This window comes from Chanodichthys erythropterus, chromosome 14 (genome assembly GCF_024489055.1).
Source record: "Chanodichthys erythropterus isolate Z2021 chromosome 14, ASM2448905v1, whole genome shotgun sequence".
In the NCBI taxonomy this organism is placed as follows: Eukaryota; Metazoa; Chordata; class Actinopteri; order Cypriniformes; family Xenocyprididae; genus Chanodichthys; species Chanodichthys erythropterus.
The window spans coordinates 20,917,077-20,929,708 of record NC_090234.1 but is presented as its reverse complement, the minus strand read 5'-3'; the positions used below and the strand labels follow the sequence as shown (position 1 = coordinate 20,929,708).

The 12,632-nt window shown below is 39.7% G+C and overlaps 1 protein-coding gene across 2 annotated transcripts in view; it reads right to left on the bottom strand.

Moving 5' to 3' along the window:
- Window positions 1–12,632, bottom strand: part of tfpia (tissue factor pathway inhibitor a) — a 35,302-nt gene that overhangs the window by 3,377 nt on the left and 19,293 nt on the right. For both annotated transcript variants that reach the window (XM_067409344.1, XM_067409345.1), the window contains exons 3-5: window positions 5,391–5,561; window positions 3,580–3,666; window positions 3,264–3,332 (exon numbers count right to left, since the gene is read on the bottom strand). In XM_067409344.1, coding sequence (XP_067265445.1) covers window positions 3,264–3,332; window positions 3,580–3,666; window positions 5,391–5,561 — 327 coding nt within the window. The remainder of the gene's footprint in view (window positions 1–3,263; window positions 3,333–3,579; window positions 3,667–5,390; window positions 5,562–12,632) is intronic.

Genomic DNA, 12,632 nt, shown 5'->3' with positions numbered 1-12,632 from the left:
GCTGTCCTCACGTTCTATGTTGTGGCGGTTTTGCGTGCCTGGAGGATGCTCTCAGAACAGCCCCAGCCTGAGCACGCTGCCGTCCCAGAGCAGCCCCAGCCTGAGCACGCTGCCGTCCCAGAGCAGCCCCAGCCTGAGCACGCTGCCGTCCCAGAGCAGCCCCAGCCTGAGCACGCTGCCGTCCCAGAGCAACCCCAGCCTGAGCACGCTGCCGTCCCAGAGCAGCCCCGGCCTGAGCACGCTGCCGTCCCAGAGCAGCCCCGGCCTGAGCACGCTGCCGTCCCAGAGCAGCCCCGGCCTGAGCACGCTGCCGTCCCAGAGCAGCCCCGGCCTGAGCACGCTGCCGTCCCAGAGCAGCCCCGGCCTGAGCACGCGGCCGTCCCAGAGCAGCTCCGGCCTGAGCACGTTGCCGTCCCTGAGCAGCTCCGGTCCGAACACGCTGCCGTCCCAGAGCAGCCCCAGCCTGAGCACGTTGCCGTCCCTGAGCAGCTCCAGTCCGAACACGTTGCCGTCCCTGAGCAGCCCCAGCCTGAGCACGCTGCCGTCCCAGAGCAGCCCCAGCCTGAGCACGCTGCCGTCCCAGAGCAGCCCCAGCCTGAGCACGCGGCCGTCCCAGAGCAGCTCCAGCCTGAGCACGTTGCCGTCCCTGAGCAGCTCCAGTCCGAACACGCTGCCGTCCCAGAGCAGCCCCAGCCTGAGCACGTTGCCGTCCCTGAGCAGCTCCAGTCCGAACACGTTGCCGTTCCAGAGCAGCCCCAGCCTGAGCACGCTGCCGTTCCAGAGCAGCCCCAGCCTGAGCACGCTGCCGTTCCAGAGCAGCCCCAGCCTGAGCACGCTGCCGTCCCAGAGCAGCCCCAGTCTGAGCCCGCTGCCATCCCTGAGTCCTCCGCTCTCCCTGATACGGCCACGGAGACCGTTACCGAGCTGTCCGCTCCCCTTGATACGGCCACGGAGGCCGCGCCACCGAAGCGCCTTGCCCTGCCGGCGCCACCGAAGCGCCTTGCCCTGCCGCCTGAGCAGCCCGAGCCTGGTACCATCACCGAGCTGTCCGCTCCCCTTGATACGGCCACGGAGGCCGTCACCGAGCTGTCCGCTCTCTCTGATACGGCCACGGAGGCCGTCACCGAGCTGTCCGCTCTCCCTGATATGGCCATGAAGCACCCTTGGCCTACTGCCCTGCCGCCGTCCAAGTCTTCTGCCCTGCCGCCACCGCCCAGATCTTCTGTCCTGCCGCCATCATCCAAGCCTTCTGCCCTACCGCCGCCGCCCAGGCTTTCTGCCCTGCCGCCACTGCCCAGGCCGTCTGAACCGTTGGAACCAGCCTGGTCAGTTCCTCCGGCACCACCCTGGCAATCAGCCAGGACTCCAGACCCCGGGGAACCCGCCTGGTCAGTTCTTCCAGCGCCGCCCTGGCATTCAGCCAGGACCCTGACTCTCTTGAGCCCCCCGTGGTTTGTTCCTCCGGCTCCCCCCTGGCCTTCGGTTGGGGGTTCTGGTCCTGGCCCACCATCCCTCCCCCTGATCCTCCACCTGTCCACCTCCCTCCTGGGTTTTTTGTGTTTTTGTTTTTTTTGGACTGGTGGAGCGTCTGGTAGCCGCTCCTTTGAGGGGGGGTAATGTCACGATCACCAGTGAGAGTGCCCTATCAGCCACTAGAGGGCACTCCATCCCGGACTCTCATTTCCACCCATTGCATTCACTACATTACCCATAACGCACTGCCGGACTCATTATCTCATGATCACTTCATTACACACACCTGTTTTGTATTATGTTATTAGTGTCTGTCTATTTATACTGAGTTGTTTCTGTCCTTGGTTGTGGTTTATTGTATTGTTATGTGCACTGTTTTGTTTCTCTGGCTTTGTGTTTTGTGGACTGGATATTTTGGATTTTGACCCTTGCCTGCCTTTGGATTAACGTTTCTGGATTCCCCAATAAATACTTATGCTGCAACTGGATCTCAACATCTTGTTCTTGTGTGCCCGTGACAGTTAACAGCTGGTGTTCATCACTAATTCACAATCATCACTTAATTAATTGCTTAATTATCTCATTAACTTTAACTCTGCTATTTTAACACTATGTAGAGAGGGGCCATATGTACTTACATATGTGCAGAGTTGATTTAACTCTGGAGATTTTGTTTACGCTACTCCTATATCACATCAGGGATTACTCTTTTGGCGCAAGTCGATGTGCGTATGGCCGTCTGCCAGAAGCCAGTTATTTAAGTTTTTAAAGTTTTAAATATGGATATTTTCCTAACACAAACGCATCGCTTCGCTACAGAAGGCCTTTATTAACCCCCAGGAGCTGTGTGGTTATCTTTTATGATGGATGGATGGATGGATGCACTTTTTGGACTTCAAAATCTCATCCTCTATTTACTGCCATTATAAACCTTGGGAGAGCATTATTTAATATAACTCTTAGGTGTATATAGTCATATACACCTAGGATGGCTTGAGGGTGAGTAAATCATGGGGTAATTTTCATTTTTGGGTAAATTAACCCTTTAAGGTTACAGTAAACAGTTAATCTTGACTTGACTTGATATTATTTATCCACTAGATGGCAGTAAAATCTAAGCATCATCCTTCAATTGCACCACAGAGAATTTGGACATTTAAGTCACCCTTTTAACCCATAATCGATTACTGTAATTAATTAGCAGTTACTTTTAATCCAAAATGTCAATTGCAAATAATAAAATAGTAAAACAGACCACTGACAGAATGGTTTATCTTAAAAATTCACTTATTATACTTCATTAACCACAGGCAAATGTGGAGTAATATGAATAGCTCCCATTAACACGTTGAAACCATGTAAATACATTAAATTGCAAGTGTTTAATAGTTTGTTCCAATTCACCTTTAAGAGCCCACATGCAAGAAGGAAATGTAGTTGAACACAAAATATACTTGCAATTGCAGACACTGAAATTCAGTTTTTGCATGTCAAAACTGAGGGTTAATTTTATACAAAATCACATATTTGACTGTGAATTTTGTGTCTCAGTGTGTGCTATCTCTGTGCCAGACCGGGATGTCATGAGCCCTGGGGCTGTGGTGCAGAGAGCAGCTCTTAACTGTCAAAATAAGCAGAAGGAGGCAGAAAAAATGGCTGCTATGCTGCCCTCTGGATTCAGACAAACAGACTGTCTGACATGAAAGCACAGCTGTCTTGAACCCTCTGCCATCACATCCACAGCTAATGTGTGTGTGTTTGTACATGTGTGCGAGATGTGTGACTCTCACCTGGTTCCTGTGCAGCTGGTTTGGGCACTCTTTGCAGTGGCAAATGTGATGCATGCAAAGGAGCATCATCTAAAAATAACCAAACACTTAGTGAATCACAAAAAAACATTCATATAAAAGGTATTAATGATATTTTTATGAAAAAGTTTTTTGTTTGATCCCTAGAAGGTGTCAGTATAAAGTATAACAGTCCAAGAAAAATTAAAAACAAACAAAAGATGGCTTAGTGCACCTTTAAATACAGATCATTGTAATGTCCAGTACAAATAAAAAGGTTTTCTGACATTATCAACAAGCAGGTTGTGTTTCATCTCACCATGTTTAGGGGGAGGTTCTGTCCTGGGTTTTGGTTCCTCCTCCAGTGGTTTTAATGGAGAATTTTTTTCCATGTGGTTTGAGCCAGCTAAAAGGAGGAAACAAAGTGAACATCATATTTGTTGTCCGTTTGATACAGTTTTTTTTTAGGTAGCACTAACATGCACCATTAATACGTTTCCTATCTATCCGTTTATCCAGGTTTAGTGCTTCTATATTTAAACATATGCAAAATGTGCCAAGCACTGAATAGTTAGTTGTTAATAAGCATATGTTTAAACCTTGTTCTGGACCTTGAAGGTGTTGATTATATTGCTGTCTATGGAGGAGTCATATACCTCTTGGATTTCATCACAAATGTCTCAATTTGTGTTGAACAAAGGTCTTATGTGTGTGAACAACATGAGGGTGAGTATTTAATGACAGAATTTTCATTTTTGGGTGAACTAACCCTTTAAATTCTATGATCTCTCTGTAAACAGCCTTTGTATTCTCTTCAAATGACTTTTCATTTTTAATTTTGTTCAGTGTTTTTCAACATGAGGAAAGTAGTGAAGCATTTTGTATTTTGTTTCGTTTTAGTGGCTCTTTTAGGAAATTTAGGACACCTACAAATTAAAGATGCAGTAAGCAATTTCTGAGAAGCGCTGTTGAAAGTGGATCAGACCGAGCAATACAACACACTCGTAGCCTATCAGCAGTAGGGGGCGTGTCTACTCATGTTGGGGGAGGAGAGAGAAAAGAGAGACGGCTGAGAGACATTACAAAAGAGTCAAGGTCAGATGAATATCACTGGAAAAAGAAGGATTATGATCAGGCAAGAGCTTTAGGACCCGCGTTAATATTAGAAAAGCTTTCCAGTGCTGGGGATACCTAAGTGGGAAGGCCTGAAAATGGACACCAAAGTCGCATTGTTTCTGCTTCATATGTGAGTTACATTGGTTTTGCTATGTTTCACAGAACCAAGATATGCTGCTATTGTAATTTTAGCTAAAACAGTTTTGAGTGTTTGAGTGCTGCTGATAACTCTTGCTTGTATATCTTGACTTGTGTACTGTATGTTCGTTTTTCTTCATCCTTGTCATTCCATCAGCATCTTTGCTTTATTTTTCGCAAAGCATCAATTATCTTCCCTTCAGCTATAGAGACATCCACTCTTGCGTTGCATGTTCGTGCATTTGGGGGCGGAGCTTGGTTTGATTTCAAATATTACCAGTGTTTCTCAGAAATCGCTTACTGCTCCTTTAAATAGGGTATTTATGGTATGTGGAACAGTCAACTAAACAAAAATCCAATTGTAGTAAACAAAGAAACATTTATTGTGTCCACCCTGGGGTTACCTTATAGTTTTATTAATGAGTTTTTTGTTTATCAATTTTTTTTTTCACCTTCTCTGATCATAAACAAGCTGCTGCCCCTTTAAGACATCTGTGAAAACACAGTGTTCACATGTGAAATAAGATACAGTGCAGTGCTGCTCTAACAAACAAACTGTCTGTTTGCTGCCAAATATATTGTAACAGCCCTATCCTTCAAGGACAACTTTATTCCTAAAGATATCATTTTCTACATTTACAGTTCTGCACTGATTTTGACGGTTAAAATGACTACTAAAAATAGAATGCAACCAGCTGAATTTGTGTCTAAATTAAAAGTGCTAACTGTACTATGGAATGAAGGTTATAGAGATCAGAATACCATAGGGCTGTAACCTTTGTCATGCAGATGACTTTAATTACAGAGCTTGTACAAAAACAATATGTTATTATTGAAAATTGCAGAGAAGAGAAATGTTTTGTTGCTGGTACATACGTAGACATCTCTCATTGCAAGCTCTTATGGTCCTGAAGTTGTTGGCATTCCCAAAGCAGCCACCATAAAAGAATCGTTTGCATTCCTGGCTCTTGAAATCAAAAAAGTAGCGAGGCACCAGTCCTCGACATGGCCCCGGCTCATCCTCCAGATGACATGGACTCTTATCCTCTAAAAGAAAACAACAACAGCAAAAAGATGAGACAGACCATAAATCATGTGTTCCTATATTTAAAGCTACATTTTCAGTCTTAGGCAGTATTACAAGTGTTTTGTTTTGTTTTTGGAATACCACATTTAAAATATCTATGATCATGAGAAACATAGCAGTTTCTCTGTGCTTGATAAACATGAGTTGTAATAATTACACCTTCTGGCTGGAAAAAGCCATTAGATTTATTTTTGCAAGTAACAGAAAGTGTAAACATTACATTATATTATAATAGCTACACAGTAGCTATTTTCCAGTGCCTGATTTTTCGAGGTCTCTTCATTGAAATTAATCTTTGTCCCGGTTTGCTACCTTTAATTTGACAGCTCTGGATATCCACTTACAGCATTTTTAAGATCATTAAAAGTTTGAGAAACTGCCTTCACTAAATGTTTTTTAAGAAAAAAAAAAAAAGGCATTGATTTGTCCATTATTTTTGTGCAAGATGGATTTTACAATGAGAACACAGGAAATATTTGCAAAACGGATAAACTATGGCATATTAATAAAGATATTGAGCGTTTCATGATTAATCTAAACAAATATTGGAATCGAATATTAAAGCAACGGCTTTCAGCAGAACCAGTTGCCTTAACACATCCGCTGGCCATAAGCCACAGACAGGCTGGAGTGATTGATATGTTTTAGCTCAATCTATAGCAAATACCCTGTTGATAAATTCATGGCTGGATTCCAAAGTTCCACAGATTAAAAAAATCACTTAATTTCCAGCCACATTTTTGCCCTGTAATGCAGAATTTATTTATGGCTGCTGCTAATTAAAATATTTCACTTAAGTGGCAATTCATCATGGAGGAAGGCAGCTTTAATCCAATCAGCTAGTAGAAATCATCAGGGTATTTTGTTTTTCTCTCTTCTTTCGGATAAATCGCATTTAGAGGGAATGGTGGGACGCACAAACCTAATCATAAACATCACATTGTGACTAAACAGATTGAAGCAGGTTGCTGCTTTTGGATATAATTCAATGTTAATTGCAGTGTCACTTAGGCTACTGCATGAAAGTGGTTAAAATGTGATTAGAATCAGGGCAAAATCTCTACTAATCAGAAAATAGAAAAGATGATATTCTAAAAAACAAAAATAACAACATACACAACATACATACATATATATATATATATATATATATATATATATATATATATATATATATATATATATATATATATATATATATATATATATATATATATATATATATATAATATATATACATACAGGCCCTAAAACTTTTTACCACACCTGCCAATGGCCAGTGACTTGAGAAAATTTACTGGCCAAAAATATTTTTTACCAGCCATTTTGCAAAAACAGGCAGTTATGGCACCAAAATTTTTAGATACCAGTGAAAATTCATAATTTTTCAGGTACAGAAATGTAAAAAAGTAATCAAATGTAAAACAATCACTGCATAGTTTTCACTGTATAAATTAAACGTAGATTAATTCTTATTAACATTTAAAATAGTAATTCAGACAAGCAGTGAGTGATTTTCTGTCTATTAATTAGTGCTTCAACGACGCGTCGGTGTCATCGATTACGTCGACTACGAAAATACGTCGACGCGTCACATTGTTTACATTCATCTCGCATAATGGTGGCTTCTGCTCCTGGGAATGGAGAAAGTTCTATTCTATCACAAAAACCTAGACCACGATTATCAAAAATATGGGAATACTTTAAACAGAGGCCAAATAAAATGGTCCTTTGTTCCCTTTGCAAAATCAAGATGGCGTACCACGGCAGCACAACTGCGATGCACGAGCACAAGGGGTGTGACGCGAGATTAAAATGTGACGAGATTTCTCGTCGAGGCAAAAAGATATTGCCATGACAGAGTGGTTAGGATGATTAGGAAAGAATATGCCACCGCTACGTTTACATTACGCCTCTACTGTCGTTTTGCTTTGTATTTAAATAAAAAAAAACATTTAATTCAGTTGGATAACGGTTCGCGCCGCTCCATATTTACAGAGTACACGCGATCGTTGAAAGTGAAAGTAAACGCGAGGGCACATTCAAACGCGATTTCAATACCCTGCATTTTGAAAGCGGCTCCCTGATGAATACAAATATCTCTCAATATGAAAGCTATTTTAGGCTGGGCAGTGTAGTTGTAACCATCTCTTAGCTCTGTATCAAAGAAAAATTTGGTCTTGTTTGCACTTTGAATATTCAGAGAGTGCGATTATGGTTGCACTTATTGTAAAATGTTACCATAAAAATGTCTTAATCTCTTAATCTTAGTAAGCACAAACAGTAAGGTTTCATTTGTTAGCATTAGTTAATGCACTGTAAACTATCATGAACTAACAATGAATGACTATTTTTATTAACTAACATTAACAAAGATTAATAAATACTGTAGCAAATATATTGCTCATTGTTGATGTTGGTTAATACATTAATGTTAATAAATGAGACCTTATTGTAAAGTGTTACCATTTTTATTTATACTGTTTTAATTTCTATGATCAGTTTGTGGTTACCGAAAAGAAGTCACTTGGGTAAAGATGGTTTTATATTCGCACATTCGGACATCGGTATTCAATAGCCTTGTTAATCACAATACATTGGACATTCACAAGTAAATATGCCATTAAAACAATACTTGCCTATTTTGATCGACTGTGAAAAATGTTGTAAGTTGACAATCGTTGGTTGTCAATATCATGTCGCTGCTTAAAATTCGCAAACATTAATTTATTGCACATTTATTGGAAAGTCTGAATTTATCAGAAGTCTGAATGTGCGAATATAAAACCAACTTTACCGAAGTAAAGAAGTCAGTCAGTTGAGTTAGTGGCAAAAACTTTTACAGTACTTGAATATTGATGTCTTTTACTGCATATGATAATTCATACTCAGAAAGTAGAACTGAAATGACATTCATTACAAGATGATTAGTGAAAACATTTCAAATATTCTGCAGAATATGTTTTTGTTTTTTCTCAGGAAGAGGCAAAGCTGTGTACAAGATTTCTTTCATAAAATAGATGTCACTGTTTGCATGCCCCATGGCCGTTACACTTACCGATAGCATACTCAACATGATGTATACTGTAAAAACTTCAACCACATTGAGGTATTTTTTGTGAAAATTTTTTATAAAATTTGAAATATTATATTAGAATTAGAACACTATATTAATTTTAAAAAATAAATAAATAAAAATAATCGTTAGCTTAGCAAATATAGTTATCGTCATAGTTATACTTCTTGGTTAGAACGGGCCTTAAAGGGTTAGTTCACCCAAAAATGAAAATTCTGCAATTTATTACTCACCCTCATGTTGTTGCAATGTCACTTCCTCTGTCAAGATCCATAAAGGTACTAAAAAAACATATTTAAATCAGTTCATGTGAGTACAGTGGCTCAATATTATTATTATAAAGCCACAATAATATTTTTGGTGCGGCAAAAAAACAAAATAACGACTTATTTAGTGATGGCCGATTTCAAAACACTGCTTCAGAAAGCATCAGAGCATTGTGAATCTGTGTGTCGAATCTGCAGTTCGTAGCGCCAAAGTCACGTGATTTTAGCAGTTTGGCGGTTTGACCTGCGATCTGATTCATGATTCGATACACTGATTCATAATGCTCCGAATCTTCCTGAAGCATTGTTTTGAAATCGGCCATCACTAAATAAGTCGTTATTTTGTTTTTTTGCTGCACCAAAAGTATTCTCGTCGGTTTATAATATTAATATTGAACCACTGTACTCACATGAACTTATTTAAATATGTTTTTAGTACCTTATGGATCTTGACAGAGGAAGTGACTTCGCTCCCTATGGAGGCCTCACGGAGCCATCGGATTTAAACAAAAATATATTAATTTGTGTTCCAAAAATTAATAAAATGAAACTACATGAGGGTGAGTAATAAATGACAGAATTTTCATTTTTGGGTGAACTAACCCTTTAAGAGTGAGTCGATAATGTAAATAATGACAGAAGATTAATTTTTAGGTAAACTATCCCTTTAAGATACTGTTGTTTAAATACAGCAAGTTTCTGTAGTTAAAACTTGCGAGCTAAATAACAAGTAACATACATCAAGTGACATACATATACACCTTATTCAATTTGCACACTGTGTTGTACATGATGAAGTGGCAGAATTCATCAGTCAGCAGCTAAACTCACTGCATTAGATACTGTGTTCTGATATAGTCTACGTCCCAGACAGTCGTCCTGACCGAGAGCGGTAGAGGAATGCTAATTAAGCTTAGCAAATGACCACTCACATACAGCATTGATCAAAAGTTCACATTCACAAGGACACTTATTAAACTGAATGAAATTAACTGAATACTAATGCTACAAATGGATTATGCAATTTGAAATAGTCATAGTCAATATTCTTATACTTCCAGAACAGAGAAGTGCAGATGGCATGCATCTAAAACACTTAACAAATGAATAATTCAAAACTGCTGTTCTCCTGAACAGCCTCTTGGGTGCTATTTAGGAAAGGAGATTGTATTGATGTCTGGCTAGTGTCTCTCGCTGTGCTTGTCATTTACTGACAAAGACAGGCTTATGTGTAATATGTTTAACTGAGTACCCATTAACAAAGATGGCAGCAAGACAGGTAATTTCAAGTAGGTGCTGCACCAGCTGAGCAACTACCATTGAGATGAATGGAAAAGCTATGGAGAGCTCTTTCAAGACATAATAGACATCCTTGGCTCAAACAAACAGATTGCAATTCCGTTTATAGCCACTAGAGGCACAAAAATGACAAACATAGCCTTTTCAAAAGAAATGTGTAATGATACCGGATCAGTCTCCTAGGAAAAACATTTAGAAAATTATGCTTTTCTCCCCATATGTCTCTTTCTTTGTCTCATACTTTACCTACCAATACAAAAACAAACAAGTGCACTGATAATTTGATTCACTAGATGGAGACATTCATCACTGCTTTCTCACAGTGGTTTATTATTTGATGTTGGTTCCATATCCTCAGTGATTCCCTTTGAATCTGAATTTTAAAAAGTGAGAAGAGCTTAAATGCAAGCAGTGTGGACTCATTTAAATGTTGCCTTTTTATTTAGAAGATGCTTTCATCCAAAGCGACTTACGAATTTGGAGCATTGCAAGCAAGAGCCGAAGTACCGCAATGCAGTTACAATGCAGAAAAGCCGACAAAAGTGAACGGAAGAGATTTTTTTTTTTTTTAATAAGAAGTGTATTCGCTTAAGGTTATGATACAACATAGACTTTTAAAAATTAAGGTTCTTTACTGGTATCATCCATAAAACCTTTCCATTCCACAAAAGGCTCTTTAGATTCTTAAATAGTTCTTTACACTAAGAAAAAAAAAAAATGGTTCTTTTAAGAACTTTTGTTCTTTGGGGAACCAAAAATGGTTCTTCTACGGCATGGCTACAAAACAAAACCACCTTTTTGGAACCTTTAAGAGTGTAAAGAAGAGTTTGTGATGGTGGTAACATCAGAGCTTCAACCGAGAGGAGTGTGACATAAATCCTCTTTGGTTCATTGAAGAGCAGATGTTATGTTAGGAAGGTTGTTATGTTTGAAGGGTTAAAATGTTCCCTCTATTACTAGAAAAGCAAGTTTGGTGGCCACAGAAATTAGAAACTGACTTGGCAGAGCTGAAAATAAATAGGAGCATGTGGTGAAGAGAGCAGAGGAAATGAATCCAAACCCAGCAGTCAATTTCCTCTCCAGCCTCCATGGGGGATCTTTGGCAATACTTTGCAGGCATTTACGAGTGCTCATGTCCTTGGAGGTGTTTGTCCAAATGAGCTGTAAAGTTTCTTTTTTCCCCACTCTGTGATGGGACTGAGGCTTGTTTAGCAGTCACATGACAGAGTCTGTTTTGTGCTGATTATTATGATGATCTCTCACAGGAGGCAACATTGCAGGGGCCAGTCCAGTTCACAATGACCCCCACTGGAAAGCGTAATGAGATATGACTCACCCAACTAAAGTGCTGTAAATAATACAATGTGGCTTGGCTTTACTGTGAACCGCACATTTGTCCTCTTTTTAATTGGAAAAGGACCAAGAATTCTTTATTATTCTTGCAGAAATAATCTGATTGTTTAAATGGTTTCTCCCACATCTCAGCCTTGGCTTGTTGCCAGGAATTGGACTCTTTGTACTCGAGTAATCTCCATTTCTGCCTTTATATATTAATTTAATGCCAATATCGAAGATGAAACGTAATTTACTGTTTGGTTTGTTTGCTTACCCTTGCATTAGAATTATTTGTATTCACCAGAGAATTGTTTTTAAGGTCTACAAAACATACATTAATCCATATATGGCTTTCCATGTGTATGTGAATGTTGGGAACATACACAATGTCTTTGTTTGAAGGTTTTCTGAACAAAACAACAGCTCTTCTCCTGCTCTTAGTCTCAGTATTTTTAAGTATCTGTCATGCCCTCTACAAAATAAGATATAGTTCAAGTTATAATCTTGACACTTCTACACAAAACCATAATTGCAGTACTGCGCCAGTGCATTACGTTATTGTTTTTTATGAGATGTTAATGAGTCGCTGGGAGTGACTCCCTCATGGTGAACTCTTCACTCTTCCCATAAAAGTATATGCTGTGGTGGAATGCCTGTTATATCTATGATTGTAAAATGAGTAGTTCCGGTTTTAGATGCCGATTGGTCAATACAGCATTCCAGCCGTAGTAAAGTACAGATATGACGTGCAACGCCCACATCACTGTGCTGCACCCATATGTGCTATTGTTTACATGTCAAGGACTACACCGGGGTCCAAAATGCTGCGATAACAAAGTTATGTTTTTTTTTTTTTTTTTTTTTTTTTTTTCATGTAAACTTTAAAGAAAGTATTTGTTTTTTCCTTTTTTTCCTCAAAATCCTATGACATTCTGAAATTCACGGAAGAGGATTAAGGCCAAGCAATAATAAAGAAATGAAACCATCTCGAGATTAAAGTTGTTAAAATTCGAGAAAAAAATTGTTAAATTTTGAGAAAAAGGTCGAGATAAAAT